The sequence below is a fragment of the Gadus macrocephalus genome, chromosome 5 (assembly GCF_031168955.1).
Source record: "Gadus macrocephalus chromosome 5, ASM3116895v1".
Classification (NCBI taxonomy): Eukaryota; Metazoa; Chordata; class Actinopteri; order Gadiformes; family Gadidae; genus Gadus; species Gadus macrocephalus.
Window position 1 is genome coordinate 18,887,838 of NC_082386.1, and position 20,734 is coordinate 18,908,571.

At 52.0% G+C, this 20,734-nt stretch overlaps 1 protein-coding gene across 5 annotated transcripts in view; it reads left to right on the forward strand.

The window, feature by feature from the left end:
* rab11fip5a (RAB11 family interacting protein 5a (class I)) overlaps positions 1 to 20,734 on the forward strand; it is a 35,145-nt gene that overhangs the window by 11,169 nt on the left and 3,242 nt on the right. The window contains exons 1-4 of one of the 5 annotated variants that reach the window (XM_060051342.1): positions 9,655 to 9,857; positions 11,900 to 12,453; positions 13,396 to 14,008; positions 16,828 to 20,326. In XM_060051342.1, coding sequence (XP_059907325.1) covers positions 12,024 to 12,453; positions 13,396 to 14,008; positions 16,828 to 19,780 — 3,996 coding nt within the window. In that variant the 5' untranslated portion in view covers positions 9,655 to 9,857; positions 11,900 to 12,023 and the 3' untranslated portion in view covers positions 19,781 to 20,326. Of the gene's footprint in view, positions 1 to 9,654; positions 9,858 to 9,891; positions 10,061 to 11,899; positions 12,454 to 13,395; positions 14,009 to 16,827; positions 20,327 to 20,734 lie in introns of those variants that run through there. The other 4 variants (XM_060051341.1, XM_060051339.1, XM_060051340.1 and 1 more) reach the window with 4 other exon arrangements.

Sequence of the window (20,734 nt, forward strand, 5' to 3'; positions counted from 1 at the left end):
GTTTCCAGTTTGACGTAGACAGGAAATCCTTGGCTTTCTTCTTACTGCTGACTCGGCAGGCCTCTGTAGCAGCAGGCCTGGTGGTGTACGGTAGAGCGCGTAGCCCCACCCTTCTCCACACCCCCACCACACTGAAGGATGGGTTACTTACAACGCAAACCAAGCGCATAGAGGGGCCCTTGACCAGTGGCCTGGGCGTGTTTGATTTGTGTGTAGACGGATATGCGACCTCCTTCACTGGCCATTCCTCGCTGACTGTAAAGGTTTAGCATTTGTGTTTAGACATCAAGCAGACGATTGTATCTGCCGCCACTAGCAGTGTTTACAGACGGGTCATTAAAGAGCAGGTAGGGGTTAGGACAGTACAGAGACAGGTCATTAAGGAGCAGGTAGGGGTTAGACAGTACAGAGACAGGTCATTAAGGAGCAGGTAGGGGTTAGACAGTACAGAGACAGGTCATTAAGGAGCAGGTAGGGGTTAGACAGTACAGAGACAGGTCATTAAGAAGCAGGCAGGGGTTAGACAGTACAGAGACAGGTCATTAAGGAGCAGGTAGGGGTTAGACAGTACAGAGACAGGTCATTAAGGAGCAGGTAGGTGTTAGACAGTACAGAGACGGGTCATTAAGGAGCAGGTAGGGGTTAGACAGTACAGATACTGGTCATTAGACAGCTTGTTGCGGTAAGGGCATCTTGATCTACTGGGAGACTGTACTTTCTGGGTCGAACCCAGTCCCCATTGAATGGAAGTGGCGACACCCTAACCACTGTATAACCCTGCTCTATTTCACTGTCGTAGAGCTCTACAATATATTCCAGACAGCTGGTTTTGCATCAATCAGAACCCTAGAAGTGGAGAGGAGAGTCGCCTGACGGTTAAATCGGTCAGGGACACAGAGCCGCTGACACCGATGTGTCCTGAGCCGTTTGGAACAGGGAGGGGTCAGAGGTCAGCGGTGGTGTGGCTGACTCTGGTGTGTCCTGAGCGTCGTGGAACACTGAGGGGTCAGAGGTCAGAGGTCAGCCAAGTGTGGCTGACTCTGAGGCCCTGTCCGGCCAGGATGGTACGGTCCTGGTGTGTACAGTCAAAGTGGTTCAGTATTGAGGAGGAGGAGGAGGAGGAGGTGGTTTAGGTCCTCAGGGTCAGGACTCGTCACCTCCTGATCCTGATGTCCACAGAGAAGAGAGGCTCTGGTCTCTCCGTCTTCCTCAGGCTGGAATGGTTTCTGTTGAATACTTTGGCAGACACTTTCTCTCCAAAGTGACTTACAGTAAATTTAGTTCCATGTCATTAGGTACCAGGAAGGGGTTAGATACTACAGAGACGGGTCATTTAGGAGAAGGTAGGGGGGTAGACAGTACAGAGACAGGTCATTAAGGAGCAGGTGGGGGTTAGACAGTACAGAGACAGGTCATTAAGGAGCAGGTAGGGGTTAGACAGTACAGAGACAGGTCATTAAGGAGCAGGTAGGGGTTAGACAGTACAGAGACAGGTCATTAAGGAGCAGGTAGGGGTTAGACAGTACAGAGGACAGGTCGTTTAGGAGCAGGTTGGGTAAGGGCATCTTGCTCAATTCCTACAGGGTAGCTTGTCGGTGTTGGGGTTTGAACTTTGAACTCCCTCGCCCCTAGAGGATCCTGCCCCAAGTAGATTTCTACTTCCTGTTCAACGGTATCCTGCCCCCCCCCCACCCCCGCCAGTAGTGTTTCACTTCCTGTCCTTTGCATTGCCCACAGTGACCACCACAACTAAAGAACCAAACCAGGTAGAGGTTGTTACATATTTCTTTGCTCTGTGAGCAAGGGTAGAAAAGAGATGCGGATAAATCCTCTGACCTCCGAACGAGAGATGAGCAGGGCTCAGAGCTAAGGCCGCGTTCCAGAGGCGTCGTACTCCACCCGCACGAGTTGCTCGTGTGACGTAGTTCCCTGGCTTGTAGCACTGACAGTGTTCCCGGTTGTCTTTGTGGGCATCGCTACACGACCAGTCAGGAGAGAACATCATTGGCTAGTCTTTGTTATCGTTAGCTACGTTTGCCTCTTTTTAAACCAGCTCAAAGAAACAACACAACGTTACATTGTATTGCACGCACAGCAAAGCCGTGCAATGCATAAATTAGGGGACCAGATTTAAGCAGAAATGTAATTTAAGTGTGTAAGAGCATTTCAAATCGACATTAAAAGGACCGACGTGGTAAAAATACAAAGAAAATACATCTCATTATTGGCACAGCCATCATTGTTTGTTGAGTCGTACGGTCAACCCCTCTGAACTCGGTACACTCTCCGGAGCCCGAGTAGGACCGACCAAAAGGGGGGCGTGCTTCGGTGAAATGATGCAAGAAAGCTTGGAGAGTTCCCACTTTACAACTCGGGCGGGCGCTGTACGATGCATCTCGAACGCGGCATAACGTCTCCGTCTCCACCCCTAGAGCGGCCATCAGCCAGAACAAACACACCCTCCTCCTCCCCCCGGCTGGGGGTCCGAAGGAGGACGGAGGACGGGGGGGGGGCGTGAAGACGTTCTTGCAATTTTAGTTAGGCTACCTCGCTGCTCCTTGCTGCACAGCGGTTAAAAATTGCAAAATTGCAAAACAGGAATGAGATTCTGAAATTACAGTTTGGAGACCGGCCCGCCTGTCCCACAGACAGACTTGCATAACAAGAGGTTTCCTGCCTGGGCCTACTCTTGGCCCCTTCTCGGGTGCAATGTTTAGAAAACGTTTCCCTTAGGCTTACGGGCCTCGCACGTGTGTGTGTGTGTGTGTGTGTGTGTGTGTGTGTGTGTGTGTGTGTGTGTGTGTGTGTGTGTGTGTGTGTGTGTGTGTGTGTGTGTGTGTGTGTGTGTGTGTGTGTGTGTGTGTGTGTGTGTGTGTGTGTTGCAGAGAAAACAGGCTTCTCCATGAATGTTTTCTTTGGCGATACACTTGTAGAATCTGTAATATCTCTAATATTTTGGACCTGGAGCAAGAGGGACGTTTACTGTTCCTTCTCAAGGCGTCTTCCTCCTGTGGTTTGATGTTCTCGCTGAGTGGTTGGTTTGAGGGTTTGAGAAGGCTGAGGGCTGCCAAGGTGGGTGGGGGAGACCTTCTGAGATGTACGTCGTTACACATACATAAAGGGCAGACGCTTTTATCCAAAGCGAATTACAAAACTTTTCATGAACAATATTTCGCTGTCAGTACAGTAAGGATGTTCATAGAAACAACTGCCAAGCTCTAACAATTGTGAGGTTAACCCATTTCCCGTATGCAACAAAGATAGCTAGGATAAGATGCTACACAATGCTAACTACTATTTTTAGGTGCAAGGACGTACAACATACAATAAGTACGTACATTAAGTGCCAGGACGTACAACATACAATAAGTGTGTGTGCAGTTTGTGTAATGCAGAATCTAGGTTATTGTAATATAACAATACAAACTAGATAAAGCTCTCCTCAACTGTGACACATTGTTCTGACCCTATAGGTGTAGAGGAACTTTTGATTGGGTGGAAAATACTCCGTGAGCCGACCCCTGACTGATATTGATCGATCGGGCGACATGACGCCACACACACACACACACACACACACACACACACACACACACACACACACACACACACACACACACACACACACACACACACACACACACACACACACACACACACACACACACACACACGCGCGCCAAGGACATCCGTGGTGGCGGGGGGAGCCTGGCGACTCAACATGGCGTCTACTGACTCATTAACAGAACCAGCGTTCGTGTTTCTGCACCACGGGCCCACAGGTTTTGGAGCAGCCATGTTGGCAGCACTGTGTGGCTCGCCGCCACGGGGAAAAGCACACGTCTGTTTATAGACAAGCGTGTCTTTCTGAAGTCGTTTCCCACCCTGCTGCTTCTCTGTGACCGTGAACGCTTTCACTTCCAGGATCAAGATCTATTTATTGTTCCGCGCTTCAGACGCCTTCGTCCAAAGCGAGTTGCGCTGAGTCTTGTCTCGCTCGAGGACGGCTCTGGCCAGGCTGAGGACTTTGGGGATCAAACCCATAACCTTTCAGCTGGAAGTCTTGCCTCCTAGCCCCTACTCTGTCCTGTGCCCATCTTTTCGATATCTAATTCTGTAATCCTTTTCCATCCAACTGCGTGAGGGAGAGAGCTGCGTCGCTGTCTTCAGACGCGGTGGTGAGATACAGATCTGCAGTGTTTGTTTGCGAAGGCCGCTCTCGCTCACAATGTGCGCCAGACCTCGTGGTGGAACCTCGCCGCTCCGGAACGTTCTGTTCTGCGCTATCTGCTCATCACAGGAGTCTGGAGGCGTAGGTCTGGTGCTGCAGGAGGGACAGACCTCTGCATAGTTTGGATTTCTCTTTCCGACTGAGACATTTTGATCAAGTCGTGCCTCTCGAAGCGGGCCCTTCCTGCTGGGTTATTTTGGGGGTCTGGGTCTTGCTATGAGGAACTCTTTTGGTTTAGTTTCTAATGTAGTTCTAGGCAGCAGGTGTGTCGTTAATCTGATGTCGGGCCCGACATGATCAAATTAACAATCGCAGAAGAAGAATGAAAAGTATGCATGGAACAATATGTTTACTATGTAGATTCATCCGGTGAATAGGGAGTTTTTTTTTGATTTACCTGCGAGCTTGGATGCAAATGGCTTCACTTACGATGTGAATCAGTTCTTGTTTAGATGGAAATTCCGAATTCATGGTATTACTATTGTTGACGGTAACCACTGCAGGAATGAATTGATGAAGCTGAGGTCAATGCCAAATTGACACACACACACACACACACACACACACACACACACACACACACACACACACACACACACACACACAGTGGTGCGTCCAGGGGTGGGGTGGTGCTTACGAGGAAAACATTTTAGATTGAGAGGTTCACTAGCGAAGGCGCCAGCGTCGTCAAACTAGATAATATAATCGTTTTATTGTAGGGGAGCGGTCTTTTAAAATATGGTCCATCTTGGAGAGCTGAAGACATATATCGTCATTCAGAGAGCCGAGCGACACTAGCGATTGATGATTTAACCGTTCAAAGTAAAGAATGATGTTGTCTCAGTGTCTGAGATGATTCGTCGCAGGAGAGACTATTCGCCGTTTGAGAAGAACATGCATAGTTAATAGTTAGTAACCTATGAGTTGTATAATAATCATGTATAATTCAACTGTACACAAAGTCGACGATTTCTAGCTCTAGCTCTTCTCTCCCTCCCTCCTTCTCTACCTCTCTTGGTCCGTCTGTCTGTCCTCCTGTCTCTAGCCCTCCTCCATTCTCTCCGTCTGTCTGTCTGTCTGTCTGTCTGTCTGTCTGTCTGTCTGTCCGTCCTCCTCCCTTCTCTCCCTCTGTCTGTCCTCCCTTCTCTCCCTCTCTTTAAAGGTCTTGTCACTGTCAGATTCTCTGGGACTGACTACAGTTCTCGTTGACCATCATGTTGTTCTTCTCATGGACCAGAAGCGGTCAGAGCCGGTCCAAATGAAACCAGAGAGTCTACAACATTCTCCACCTGTCAGTTAGAAACGGGACTCCGCATCCATCCCATAATATCATTGGGTGCTGAAACTCTTCCCTTCACCAAACGGCCCTGGTAATGTCTGGAAACTCTGCTAACAGCGTTAGCGTAGCGAATTAGCTTATGGCGGTAGCGCAGAGAGGCCTTTTGAAAGCTACGTTATGCTAGCCTAATGTATGAAAAGTGATCCCTCGACTGATCTAATTAAATACAAGGTAACTCTGGAGCTTCGGGTTGTGTGCTGCAGTCCCCCTCATGTCGTAATAGCCTGTAGCGTTCATCTATTTTCTGCGATTCGCTAGGAGGGATATCGACTTGGACGTGACTAAATTGACCGAGCAATTAGCCAAAAGAACAGCGTCTGGGTCTGGGCCAATGGGTGATTAAATGGCGCTCCGTTTTGGAACCGTTTTCCGGAAACTAACTTCCTTTCAAATATTTATTTATTTTTCTTTCTTCTAATTTGTTTTGATTTTCCTCTTTTTGATTTATTCATTGAATGCCGGGTGGGGAAGTTGTTTGTTTGAAAGACATTTAGAAAAACTATATTTAAACCAATTTAGAAAAAAATCTAAACAAGTATAGAATAGAAAATGTGCATATGTATAGAAATATGCACATGAACAAGCATGGAAGAAAATGCGTGTAGAAAAATGGAGCCTATGATATGCACATAGTCCTATAATATATACACAAAGGTGTCAGTATTGGAATCGCAGCCCTAGGAACATGAGGGGGGGGCGCTTTTGTTTTGAAAGAACAAGAGCTTATTGTATGGAAAGAGCATGTGGTGCATGAGGACCTCCTCGCATCCAGATGTGGAATGCAGTGGTCCTCTGTGGCCCGGCTGCAGCTAACCACTAACCGCTAAGGTCCACTGTCTTTGTTCAGGAGGATTGGGGTGTGTCGGCGTTTGTCCTTGCAGTGTTACAGAGTAAAGTGTGACCACTGACTAGTGTACCAGGGCTGGAACAACACACACTCAGAAGAACAGGAGGTTCTAGTTTGGTCCCGTCTGTGTTGGTGAACCAGTGGTTTGGACTCATTGTGTGTAATTGTGGGTTGTGTTAATTATATGCTGATCCTGATCGGGTACTCGGATTACTGGTAGCGCTTTTACTTTGGTGACCTAAGTTGACATTGACTCTTGAGTTAATGACCTCGGCTCGGGCAGCCAGCCTCATGGATTTGAGTGACGTCATATCGTGTGCGTCGGTGAAATCAACGGGGAACAGCTTAAAATGTGCGGATCAATGAGGCGATTATAAAAGATCGGAACTAATTTGCTTCCTAACGAGATTTCTGTCATGTTTTTGCCAAGGCGGGCCGAGTTAATTGAGATCGCAGCCTTCCGACACCAAGTCCGCGCGGAGTGCTTTACAGAGGCAGGGAACGCGTTCGAAAGCCTCCAGTTATAGAACAAACGTAAAAATGGGAACCGAGATTAGTTTCAGACCGACCCCGGGGAGTACAGTCTGCTCGGTTTCTCCCTCGACTGTCGGAGAGCAGATGGTGTGGTTTGAGGGGGGTTTCTGTGTGTGTGAAACCATCTGCTGAGGCTTATCTGCAGACAGCCCCCCCCCACTGGACCTGAACACCGCTCAGATCCTACGACATCTGACGGGTTCGGTTTGTTGTTAGCCACGTAGCAGCTAACCTGGTTGATTCCAAGGGGGTGGGGTTATGGACCGGAGGGGCGGGGTTATGGTTCGGAGGGGTGGGGTTATGGGCTTGAGTGGGCGGGGTTATGGGCTTGAGGGGGCGGGGTCATGGTCTGGACTCTGGAGGGTGGGTTTTTGAGCTGGAGGGTGGGATTATGGGCTTTACCGAACCGGAGGGGAGGAGTTGGGGATCGGAGGGGTGGGGTTATGGGCTTGAGGGTGGGGTTACGGTGTGGATCGGAGGAGTTATGGATCAGAGGGGTGGGGTTAAGGTCTGGAGGGCGGGGTTATGGACTGGAGGGGAGGAGTTACGGATCAGAGGGGTGGGGTTATGGGCTTGAGGGCGGGGTTATGGACTGGAGGGGAGGAGTTACGGATCAGAGGGGTGGGGTTATGGGCTTGAGGGCGGAGTTATGGACCAGAGGAGCCCACACCAGCTGAACGGAAAGCCGGCATGACCCGTACCAGATCTGGGCATTGTTTTCCTTCACTTCCCGGGAGGAAGATGGGGGAGGGAGAGGGGGGTGTGGGAGAAGGTGAGGGAGAGGGCGGCGATGGTTATCACACTGTGGTTATTTCCTGTTTGGAATTTGAAGGGAGGAGGTAAATCCTCATCCTACAGGTATAAAACCATCAGAAATAAAAAACCCTTTGATAATAACTGGGACAAACTAAAAGAATCAAAGGGAGTGGACGACAAGCACGCAATGTTTATATAAAGCCTTATCTCTTCTCCACTATCCGATGTCCCCAACGGCATGTTGTGAAGAATGAAACCAAGGTCCGGTGGTAATAGAAGATTGTAGACAGGTTGGATTTCTTTGTTTTTCTAATAAGCGCGCACACACACACACACACACACACACACACACACACACACACACACACACACACACACACACACACACACACACACACACACACACACACACACACACACACACACACACACACGGGCGGCGCAGTGAGGCGAACGTGTGTGGAAGAAATGTCGGCGTTGCGTTTCGCGTTCCTCCGAGCAGAGGTCCTCTGGGATTGGCTGAAACCAGGTTTGATCGCGTCGTCCTTCTCGTCTGCCTCGCTGCCTCCTGCTGCGTGCTGAGCTGATGCGTGTGCAGGTGCACCTGACTAGACACATGCACGGTGAAATGAATACGTCATACGTGTCAGTTTATAGGCCGGTGTGGGTTGGATGCAGAAATCGCTGTTCTAGGAAATATATTTAGTCCGCAGAAGCATCCACACACCGTCTTGCTCGCATATACATCATCTGTGTCTGGGAACTGATGGAAGGCTATCACAATTTATTTTATTTTATTTATTTATTTTCTCTCTCGTGAAAAAACCCTGTGTGTGCGTGTGTGTGCGTGTGTTCATCCTGTATGAGGGTGGTGCGCTGGAATGTGAACCCCACCCGACATCCTCTGTGCAGACTCCCACTCGTACCGAGTTTCCGAGAGAGTCCCAGGAGGTTGAGGTGGTGTTTACTCCTAGACGGAAGGTGGTGGGGTTTGATTCCCCCCCCCCAACACCTGCCTCCTAATGTTTAGCGTTTATTTATTTAACCGGCTAGTGGACATTAGTTGAGGGCAGGTGGAGACCGCCAGTTGGCACATGGGTGGTCTAAGGGGTCACATAGGTCAAAGGTCGCTGCGTCACCGGGGGGGGGGGGGGGGGGGGTGTGTGTGTGTGTGGAAAGAATTTGTTGTTGGACGTAGTGTAAAGTATTGTGTGACTACGCCTTGGATTAGAATAAGGATGTGGGGTGTGTTATTTTTCTCCACATTGCCGTGAGACTCGGTCGATGGAAAGCCTTGTGTAATGTGTTTCAACACCGTCAATGTGTCGGTTGGTGCTTTTGTTTTGAAATATCAACATAAAGCCTGGGCCAAAATAGATAAGCCGTTGTAAGCAATGCGCCTTTATTAGTCATGGTCGCTATTTTTTAATATAATTATTTTAGTATTATTTATGAGAGCTGGGGAGTGTAGAGGAGAAGCAGAGGAAGGGAGAGAGACGGAGGGAGAGAGACAGAGGGAGAGAGACAGGGAGAGAGACAGAGGAGGAGAGGGGGAGAGAGACAGAGACAGAGAGAGAGAGAGACCTAGGGAGAGAGAGAGACAGAGGGAGAGAGAGAGAGACCTAGGGAGAGGGAGAGACAGAGGGAGAGAGAGAGAGGAGGAGAGAGGGAGAGAGGGAGAGGGAGAGGGAGAGAGAGAGGAAGATGTAGCAAGAGGGTTAAGTAGGGAGAGGTTGCGAGACACGGAGAGAAGGTAGAGAGAGAAATAGATGAAGAAACTGAGAGGGAGAGAGAGAGAGGCAGAAAGAGAGAGTGGCCAGGGCATAGAGAAATTAAAATTGAGAGGGAGATTCCTCCGCTCTGCGCCCCGCCTCACTCTAAAGTCGGCCATTGTCTGCTGCCCCACCTCCAACTCCTCCACCTCCACCCTCCCCCACCTCCTCCCTCTTCTACCTCGGGCGGTGATCTGTCCTCCAGGGTGGGTGTGTGTGTGTGTGTGTGTGTGTGTGTGTGTGTGTGTGTGTGTGTGTGTGTGTGTGTGTGTGTGTGTGTGTGTGTGTGTGTGTGTGTGTGTGTGTGTGTGTGTGTGTGTGTGTGTGTGTGTGTGTGTGTGGCAGCAGAACTGGATTGTGATTAAAAATACTTTTACAGTGAGTAATGAGAGGCGCCCGGCCCATGTTGTTGTTAGGAGAGGAGGAGGGAAGTGTGTGAGCGGGGTTATTCTCTGTAGGTGGCAGATCTGTCCCGGAGGTTTGACCTTTCCAGAAGCAGCTCCGTGGCATATTTCCATTAATAAGCGGAAACCGATTCAACCTTTTGGTTCAGGGGTTTTTTAATCTACAGCCAAGGAAAGGTATGTTTCGGCTTCAGAGTTAAACACTCATTATGTCAGAGCGGATGTCTTGTAGGAGTGTATTTAAAGCACCGTTTTCACCCTCAGTGTCTGACTGACTCGATATGTTAATGACCGTAATAAATAAATACAAATCGGTAACTTTAACCCGATCTCTGCCAATGCCTTTACATACTCCCACTATATTTACATACACCTTTTAACCTTGTAATGTATTTATGTATTTTAATATATGGCGCGGTAGTGCTTGCTGAAGCACTGTTTATTTATAATATCAGGCCACCATTTTGTAATGACCTGCCCAGGGAGTACAGATGGAGATTAGCTCATTAGCTAACTGGCACGTTTACATTGAGGAGGGGACTGAAATGTTGATGAATCTGCACTGTCCCTGGTGCATAGATAAATATATATGTAAGCACATCATGGTCAGAGCTGAGGGTCGTTGGGTGGGGGGGCCGGGGGGGGGGGGGCGATAGCTATTGAGTTCGACAGAAAGGCCGCCCCTGCTTCGCCTGGCATGTAACAGGCAGGAAGTGGCAGTGTTGAACGCGGTACCCAAGCCCATCTCCACAGGAAGTGACATAATCAAACCAGGAGGGGGAGGGGACGGGGGGTGAAGGCGTCCTTCTTTATCGGAATCATTCGATATTTCTTTGTTGGAAATTCTTTCTGCTTTCGTTTCTATGTTTCTGTGTCCGTTAGCGGAGAAAAGGGTGGTTTTTGTTCTCAGTCATCGCGGCGCGGGTTTTGACACCTTCATCTCTGAAGGGTCGGAACTGAAACTCTTAGAAGTCCTTCCTGCAACTCTTACTTTGAAGGAGGCCTCTGATGGACAGAAAAGGGGCTTTTATATTCCTCAGGTCTGGTTCTGTGCGGAGAAGCCGTTAATGGACCCCTTTATCGTTATAGTTCTGGGTTCTAGACCACCATGGGGCCAGGGCGTTATTGAGGGATTGCTGGTCAAGGTTTCACCAGCATGTGGTCTACGTCTGAACCCGGACTAGTGTGGCTAAGAAAGTCAAACACAAGCAGAGTACAACTGTTTGTTTTAGCGTCGTCTGATCCGCCGCTGAGGCCGATTGATTACAAGGAAGGGTAACCCGAGGACATCCTCGTATTTAAACATGACCGAACCCTGGAAACACAAATTAGCACGTCAGGGTTTCTGATTGGCTCGAAGGGCTGCCAAGTGATGTCATACGTCAGTGGCAAGGGGCGTCGCCGGGCACCCATTTGAACCAATCAGAAACATCATTCCACTAAATGTGTTTTTTGGTAGGTACTGTATGGTCGTCCTTTTCTACCACAAACGCCATCGGTCAAGAGTGTCCACTTCCCTTGTTGTCCTTGTAGTTCATGTAGTTGTTCCTGTATTTGTTCTTGTAGTAGTTCCTATTTTGTTATTGTAGAGCCTATGTCCTTGTAGTTAAAATGTTGTCCTTGTAGTTAAAATGTTGTCCTTGCAGTTAAAATGTTGTCCTTGTAGTTAAAATGTGGTCCTTGTAGTTAAAATGTGGTCCTTGTAGTTAAAATGTGGTCCTTGTAGTTAAAATGTGGTCCTTGTAGTTAAAATGTTGTCCTTGTAGTTAAAATGTTGTCCTTGTAGTTCCTGTAGTTGTTCTCGTAGTTCCTGTAGTTTGTATGTTGTTATTTTAGTTCCTGTATTTCTTGTAGTTGATGTGTTGTTCTCGTAGTTCATGTAGTTGTTATTTTGGTTCCTTTTAGTTTAAATATTGTTCTTGTTGTTCCGATAGTGTCTCCTGTAGTTCTTATGTTCCTGTGCTATCGCTGTACCTGCACACTGACCCTCCCTTGCCCCCCTTGGTGCCCCTGCAGGGCGGAGTGGGTCAACCTGCGCTCCCGCTGGTTCCGGCTGAACTCCAAGACGGGTAAGAAGGAGAAGGAGCGGGGGGAGGTGCAGGCCACGGTGCAGTTCACCCGCAACAACCTGACGGCCAGCATGTACCACCTGGCCATGAAGGACAAGGGCCACTCGGCCTTCAGCAAGCTCAAGGAGCGCATGCGCGGCAAGAAGCGCTCCTCCGTGGACGACGACGCCCCGGCGCCCCCCCCTCCCCCGAGCGGCGGCGGCGGCGGCGGCGGAGGGTCGCTGCCGCGCACCCGGTTGCCTAGCGACGGCGGCGGGGAGGAGGAGTACGAGGACGACGAGGGCGGAGAGGGCCGGAGGAACAAGATGAGGACGTTCTTCCTGCGCGGGAAGCTGCGGAAGTCGTCGGAGACGCGCTCCAGCACGTCGCTGGGCTCGGAGAGCAGCGAGTCGTCGTCGCGCGGCGGCAGCCTCAGCCCCACGGCGGGCATCAGCGTGGTGGTCTCCGACCTCTCCAACTCGCCCAGCAACAGCAGCAACCTGACCGCCGACAACAGCCCCGGTGAGAGCGCTCGCCGTCACACCGCGTTCGCCGTCACGCCGTGTCCACCATCACACCACCTCACGCCGTGTTCACCATCACACCACCTCACGCCGTGTTCACTGTCACGCCATGTTGACCATCACGCCATGTTGACCATCATGCCATGTTGACCATCATGCCATGTTGACCATCATGCCATGTTGACCATCATGCCATGTTGACCATTAGCCCATGTTCACCATTAGCCCATGTTCACCATTAGCCCATGTTCACCATTAGCCCATGTTCACCATTAGCCCATGTTCACCATTAGCCCATGTTGACCATTAGCCCATGTTCACCATTAGCCCATGTTCACCATTAGCCCATGTTCACCATTAGCCCATGTTCACCATTAGCCCATGTTCACCATTAGCCCATGTTCACCATTAGCCCATGTTCACCATTAGCCCATGTTCACCATTAGGCCATGTTCATTTTAACGCCATTTTCACTCTCCCGCCATGTTCGCCATCACACAATATTCACTCATGTTCACCAATAATTAGTATTGTGCATTCAGCTGGTATCTTCACATTAAAACAAAATGGACTGTAAAGTAATTTGTCTGCTATGTATTTTCACAAAAGTTCCCATGATGCATTGTGATATTCTGTAAACAACTGGAAAGTGGAAATAAGTTAAAGCAATCAAATGTCTGACCTCTCTGTAAAGTCAACACTAATTCAATTCAATGTGTGTTCGATGCGTTGTTCTAATGATGTTTGGTGGCAACTATTCATCGTCAAAATTACCTTTTCCACTAATGTGAGTGCTTTACACCAGCTTTATAATTACTCTTGCGTTTTTTTCCATTAAACAAATTCCTCCACCACAATACAGAACACTGAATAGAAATCGACAAAGCCCCGCGATTGGTCGACAACAGCGCCACTCATGTTCTCCTCCCTCCCCCCTCAGAGCACACGGCCGACACCTCCCCCAAGCTCTCCCCCGACGACAGCGAGTTCGGCGACGACTGCCACGAGATCAGCATCGCCGTGCCCGCCCTGTACCGCAACGGGGGGGTCCACCACGCCTACCACGCCCCGCCCCCGCAGCCCGGCCCGGGCGAACCCCTAGCGCCCGCGGCGGCGGCGGCGGCGGCGGCGAAGGCGTCCCCCCTGGGCCTGGGTCTGCACCTCAAGCCCCTCCCCACCTCCGTGTCCCTGCAGAACATCAGCCCCCGCGAGGAGGAGCTCCCCAGGGGGGCGGGGAGCGCGGGTGACGGGCGCCGCTGGTCCTTCGACAAGCCCGGCGAGGACGAGAAGGCGGCCATCGCGGCGGCGTTGGAGAAGAGCGGGCCGATGGTCGGCGACGACGAAGAGGAGGAGGAGGAGGAGCGGTCGAGGAGCGCGGCGCCGCCGGGTGCCACCGGGGCGGCGAGGGAGAGCTACGACCGGAAGCAGCAGCAGCAGCAGCAGCAGAAGAAGAAGAAGGGCGACTCTGGCGGCAGGCTCGGGTCGGAGGCGGCCCCCCAGGAGAAGACCGGCAAGGGCTGGTTCGGCTCGAAGGAGTGCAACAGCAAGCCAAGGTGAGACGGAAACAAGCGCACCCCCCGCTGGGGTCGCAGACGGGTGGGTGGGGTCAGGGCGGGTGGGGTGGGGCGTTTGTAAAGACACCAAACAGACGATGAATTACAATTCAGGTCATGCATGTGGATAGAGGTGAAACAGGGAGTTGACGGCCGACGTAAACAGAGCAGCCATAGTGCCTCAGACGGCCATGGAGGTCTGTGTCTGTGTTTGTACCTGTGTGACCTCGTAGCCGGAGATCCTCGCTGCTGCTCAGGTGACGGTGGCGCGAAGAGAAAGAGTGTGGGGAAGAAGGGAAGACTTGTTTACACGCAAGACCTTCCGTAATTTCGATTTTATGTTAGGATGTTGTGAACTGTATTTAATAGGCAGGTGTGTGCGTGTGTGTGTGTGTGTGTGTGTGTGTGTGTGTGTGTGTGTGTGTGTGTGTGTGTGTGTGTGTGTGTGTGTGTGTGTGTGTGTGTGTGTGTGTGTGTGTGTGTGTGTGTGTGTGTGTGTGTGTGTGTGTGTGTGTACTTTTACCTAACCACATTAGCAAAAAGAAGATAAGCTGTCAACTGGTGTGTTCCAACATGGCCGCCGAGGAGTCCGACAGGCTCATGTCCTCTAGAACTCTCTTCCCTGGCCTCTATTCTCCCTGAAGCCATCTTGGATCTAAACTCTAGCTAGCGTTTGAATCGAAGACGGCCCGTAGCTCCTCAGAAGTAACGGAGCCCTCAGCTCCTCAGCCGCTGGGCTCCAGTTACTCCGGAGCTAAGGGGCCATCTTGGATCTAAATGCTAGCTAGCATTTAGATCCAAGATTAGATCCAAGATGGCCCTCAGCTCCTCGTCCGCTGAATTCTCCAACACTAAAGTGGTTTCCAGAAAAAATACATAAATACTGTATATGTATTAGTGGTGGGACGTTATCGGCGTTAACGTGAAACTTTTATTAATCTATTTAATCTATTTTCAAACACTTCCTTGTTCGGACCCATCACGTGACTGAACTAACCAATCAGAAGCTAGAATTTAGACTGAGGTAAACGTGAGGGAATGAGAGAGGCAGATTCAACAGAATATCCTGACTGTGTTAAATATGTAAACATGTAAATATGTAATAATTGTGTAACATAAATATGTAAATGATTAACTGACTAAAGATTGTAAGTACATTTCTAGCAAATTAACTCCATTATAAATTATATTAATTTATTCTACAACGTTCAAATATTTAACTTCTAAACCTTACATTATTATGGATCATTACACGGCTCTTCTCAATGCTGTAGACTGTTCCATTCACTTGCATGGGCCTTCCCAACGTTCAGCTGTCAATTATTTTTGTTTATGCTCCGTTCACTTGCATGGGCACTTCACAACTTCCGGCGGTAAATTATATTTGATAATTCACCATTGCCCAGTATAATTGACCGCTGTCAAGGTAAACAAACAGATCTTTTGCCGTTGGGGCATCGACCATCCTTCAACCTTGAAGGAGGGGGTTGAAGGATGGTCGATGCATAGCGTGTGTGTGTGTGTGTGTGTGTGTGTGTGGTGAGATGTGCATGCGATTGAAGTGGGTGTCCGTCTGTGAAGTGTGCGTTCCTGGTGTGTGTGTGTGTGTGTGTGGTCGGCGGCATAAGGTTAGTGTGCTGTGACATTCGTTTTTCACTAACCTACTTTCCCCTGCACCACTGAGAGGCGTGTAGCTGCTGAACCGAGACCAGCTCTAAAAGATGCAGTAGCTACCAAGAGAGCAGGAAACGTTCCCCTGTTCTTGTTTTACCGTCTCTAGAGGTTTTAATTTGAACACGGGTGTTGACCGGTATTTCCAATCCTACACACAACGGAAACTAAATATTGGTGTGCACACCAGCGAAGCATTTTCCGATCAAAGCGAGGTCAGCCGTTTGGAACCGACTACATAGCAGGTGGTTTTTTTCTGCGACATCTACACTTCCAGCCTTTAGTGGCCTTACTCCTTGTTCTCTCTCCCGGCCTTGGGATCCTGGCCAGCTTGGCTCCAGCCATGCTGTGCAATCACTATGTCTCTCACCCTCTCTCGCTCTCTCTCTCTCTCTCGCTCTATCTGACCATGACATCACAGGTTTTCAAAACAAAGATAAGTCAGGGGTGATCATTAAAGATTTACCAAACACTAGAATCCACCTCTGGGACAGGAACTACATGTGTGCTTCTACGAAGTATGGCTCGGTTTTGGATAGAAACTAAACATCAGATAAGGTGTCTGAACAGATGTAGCTATACACAGCTACTGTGTATTGCTAGCCCTGGCTAGCTACTGTGTTTACCTACCCCTTACTAGCAAGTCTGTTGAGATACTCTGTTGAGCTGCCTTCGCTAGCTACTCATGCTGCATGCTGCACTTGGAATCAGAGCAGCGCTCCTTCTTTTGATTGTTTGCTCTGATTATGCTCTGACTCAGTGGTTAGTGGCTTTGGGTGAAAGAGTCTGCTAAATGACTCTATATAAATGTCAGTGATGCCTTTTCTGAGAAGAATTATAAAGGGGGCTTACAGGTGACCTTGGGTGTCTTGAAAGGCGCCTCTAAATTAAATGTATGATTATTATTATTACTATCGTTTAAACTCTGTTATCTGTTGGATAACATCCACCGAGACGGAGGTTACAACTCCTTCTGTGGTTGGTTGATTTTCAACGAGGTGAAGACCCGCCCCCTTCCTCCAAATCATAAAACACTGACTTATGTTTTGCTGGGAAGATTTGAGCGGTGAAGTTGATGCCGCCGACCCCGGGGTGTAGCCGGACCACTGCTCCTCACTAACCCGGAGGACTTTCCATTCCTTCCACAGCCCCCGGGTGTCCCCTAAGCTAGGGCCCATCCCCGAGTCCCACTCCCCACCACTACCGTCGGTGCCCCCCCCGTCCCAACACCCTTCCTGGTGCTCCTGGGCTCCTCCTGCACCCCCAGAATCAACCCCCCCGGGCTCCCCACTGCACCCCACTAACCCCTTCTGCCACTCCCAGTGCAGCCCGCCACCAACTCCCATGTCACCCAGTAACCCCTTCTTCTCCGCACTCCAGCAAAACCCCGCCTCCGGGGCGGCGCTCTCCGACCCGCCTCTAACGCCCCGGGCTCCGCCTCTGCCTTACCTCTCCAGCGCCCGGCCTCCCATAGCCCACCTCTTCTCCCAGGACCCCGACCCCGTCCCCGGCCTGCTGCGCCAACGTCCGTCCCCAAAGGGACGCGCGGTCGGCGCCTCGGACGCAACCGCCGGCGGAGAAGCGCTGGCTAGACTGAGACGGAGGCCCCTCCCACATCCTCCCCCAGGCGAGGAGGAGGAGGAGGAGGAGGCGGCGGCTTCGAACGGGAGGTCCCCGAACCCCTTCAACTCCGGCGGCACCGCGGCGCCGGAGGTGGAGTGCGACGATCCCTTCGAGGCGTTTGTGTCCCGCAGGCTGCAGTCGTCCGACGACGCGCCCGCTGGACCACCGCAGCAGCAGCAGCAGCAGCCGGACCCCAAGGACGGCCCGGCCCAGAACTCGCCGACAGGTTCTCTCGTGGAATTCTGGCACCCTGACAAAGAAGAACCGCCCAGGTCTCCGGATCCCCTCAAAGACTCTGACGTGGTTCAGGCATCCCCCCCCCAACCCGCGGACGTCTTTTTGGATACGGCCCCGGAACCCTGGTCCGATGGGTTTGCACAGTTCGTCACCGCCGTCCCAGCGACCAATCAGAATGCCGGCATGCTGCTATCCGCCTCCCTAGATTCCTCAGAGAATCACGACGGGGATGCTGTCACTAACCTAGCTAACCCTTCCTCTAACACCGATGGTTTAACCCGCACTACTTCGCCCGGAGCCCTGTGTCAGCGTTGCCGGTTTGGACACACCCCCTCCATCCCCTGTGAGGGCGAGATGCTGAAGGACCGCAGCGACTCCTCCGATCCCAGTTCGTCCGGAGTCGGGAGTTTAGCCGAGGAAGACGTCCTCTCGAGCATATCTTCTTGTTCTGCCTCGGAGAAGTGGCCCGCTTGTTGGGGCGAGGGAGTCGAGGCGAAGAGCGTCCTGGATCTCGGTGAAGAATCGCCTGAGCAGACCGTCGTCGGTCTTCTGAAAGACTCGGAGGATAAGCTCATCGACTGGTCATGTCCTGTCGTTACTGATCATAGAGTTGAGGGAGATCTAATTCAGGTAAGCGATCCGTATGAGAAACCACAGTCTATGGTCGATGATTTGGTAGATGATGATCAGGTGTTGGTCCCACTACCCCTGATCTCCTTGCAACATGGAGATGGACCGTCTAAAGAACCAGGTCCTGCTCATGTCCCACGGTCTGACCTATCGTCAAAGCCTACCAACACCTCTATTCCCCCAGACCTAGAACTAGAAGCCACGGTGTCCACAACGGGGGGAGCATATGAGCTCCAAGAATCTTTTGGGGATTTTTACGAGCCAGAAAACTTTGTTAAAGCCGCCGATGGCGACGACGAGTCTGTTGCGCCACACCTTCTGGAAACCGAAGGAACTTCCACCTGCCCTTCCTTCCACACGGTGACCTCGTTTTTGGGTGATGGATCGTCCTTCCTGGAGATGCCGTTTGGAACCGGCAGCCTGGACGGTCAGCTCGTCCGTCAGAGCTCTCCGAAGACACCCCGACTCCTCTGTCCGAAAGACGGCCCGGCGATGACCGCTCCCCTCCTGGTCTTCAACGAGTCCTCCCTCGTGGAAAGCACGCTCGGCGTCGGCGACACAGAGGAGCGGCTCGTCCTCCAGAACGCCCCAAAACCGCCGGAGCTCCTCGACGTCATCGCCAGCCGCCGGACATCGCCGTCCCCAGACCGGGCCTTTGACGACCCCCTGCCGGGCGGGCGGTGGTTGTGTCCCAGCCCGGGAAGCCTCCTCGGCAGCAGCCTGTACGGCAGCGCTGACTCCCAGCACTACCAGACGTGTCTGACTCACAACTCGTCCGCGGCGACCTCGTCGGCCTCGGCGGACTCCCCGGGGGAGCGTCGAACGTCGGAGGACCTGTGGGGCTCCGTCTCCACGCTGTGCGGCGCCGAGAGCTGTGACGAGCTCAGTCGGGTTGTCTTCCCGGAGAACGCGTCCGCTCCGGGACGAGAGGGTGTCTGTGGAGCAGCGGACATCGGCGTAGAGGCGGCGGAAGTGGGGTTGTTTCCGTCTGAAGAAACGCGTCTTGCCAAAGAATTGGAGACGTGTTTTGAACCCGGTTTAAGCGTCGAGGACCTCGGTTGCCATTCAGACACGCCGATTCAGATTGGCGGGGGTTCAGTCGTGAACCGTAACCATGGAAGTGACGACCAGCCGGCGGGAGGAACCCAGCAGAACGAGGCAGCGCCGTCGGAGGACACGCCACCCGCCCCCACGGAGACCCAATGCCCTTCCACGCTCCAACGCTCCCACTCCGAGGGCGCCATGGCGACCGGCCTCTCCGGGCGCACCCTGACCTCCTTCGGGAGCGATCCAAGCGTGGTCCCATCCCTCCGCCCGACCGGCCCCTCTGGGCCCCCTGACTCCGCCCGTACCCCCTTCCTCCTCCTCCTCCTCTCTCCTACTTCCCGTCTGCCTGCCGAACCGCCTGCTCCTTTAGCGCGCTGCTCCCTCCCTAGCGCTTCCGTCACCGCTTCGCCGCCGCTGCCAACGGCAACGCCTGGCCCCGCCCCCGAGGCTCCGCCCCCGCCGGAGGAAGCGCATGCGACGGGTGTGGCGCATGCGAGCGACGAGCCGCATGTGGTTCAGCGGCCGGAGGTGACGCAGAAGGTGGAGCGACCGCAGAACAGGTGAGGTCACACGCCCCCCCCCCCCCCCCCCCCCCCCCCAGCAACAGAAGCCGCTTTCTCTTCATCTTCTTCTTCTTTGGGAAATACTTCCTCCTCCTCCTCCTCCTTTATCTCCTGGGTTTCTCTGCTGCTCTGCTGCTTGTGGAAGGTGTCTCTCTGGGGAATGATTGAGTCTCAGGGTGGTGTCATGCTGAAAGGTGTCGCGTCTCCTACGGAAACCTCTCCTAGGACCCGCTGGAGCTCGAGCCCTACACTCATCGCCTCTGGTTGTTGTTTGTGTTTTCCGTCTTCCTGACTGCCTGTTTCCTGGTCAGGGAGGGCCAATCGGATGCCCAGCCCAATTAGCAAGTTATTATCTTCTCTTGGTCCCAAAACGGACCACTCCTCTCACTCACTCACTCGCGCGCACACACACACACACACACACACACACACACACACACACACACACACACACACACACACACACACACACACACACACACACACACACACACACACACACACACACACACACACACACACACACACACACACCCCCCTGCCCTCCCCTCCCAGCCAGCGCCTTCACTCAGGTCCTCGGAGAACCAGGAAGTGGGAGGAGATGGGGGAGGCTGGTGTCCTCAGCTCCCCCCCCCTCCGAACGACCCTCTCTCGTTCTCTCTTCCCACCTCTCTCTCTCCCACCTCTCTCTCTCTCTCTCTCTCTCTTCCCACCTTGGGGTAATAACACACCTCTCCCCGTGTTCGATTCACACACGCTCGTCTCATTAATTAATCTTCCCATCTCGGGTGTGGTCTGTTGAAATACTGTCATTTCGTTGCCGTTGTCGTTTCTTTATCGTTAACCCGGGGTGCCCTCTCTCTGTCCTTCTCCGAGACGTTTCAACCTCGTCAGCGCTCGGGTTTGTTCCTCTGTGGTCTTCAACTGGGTCTCACACACACACACACACACACAC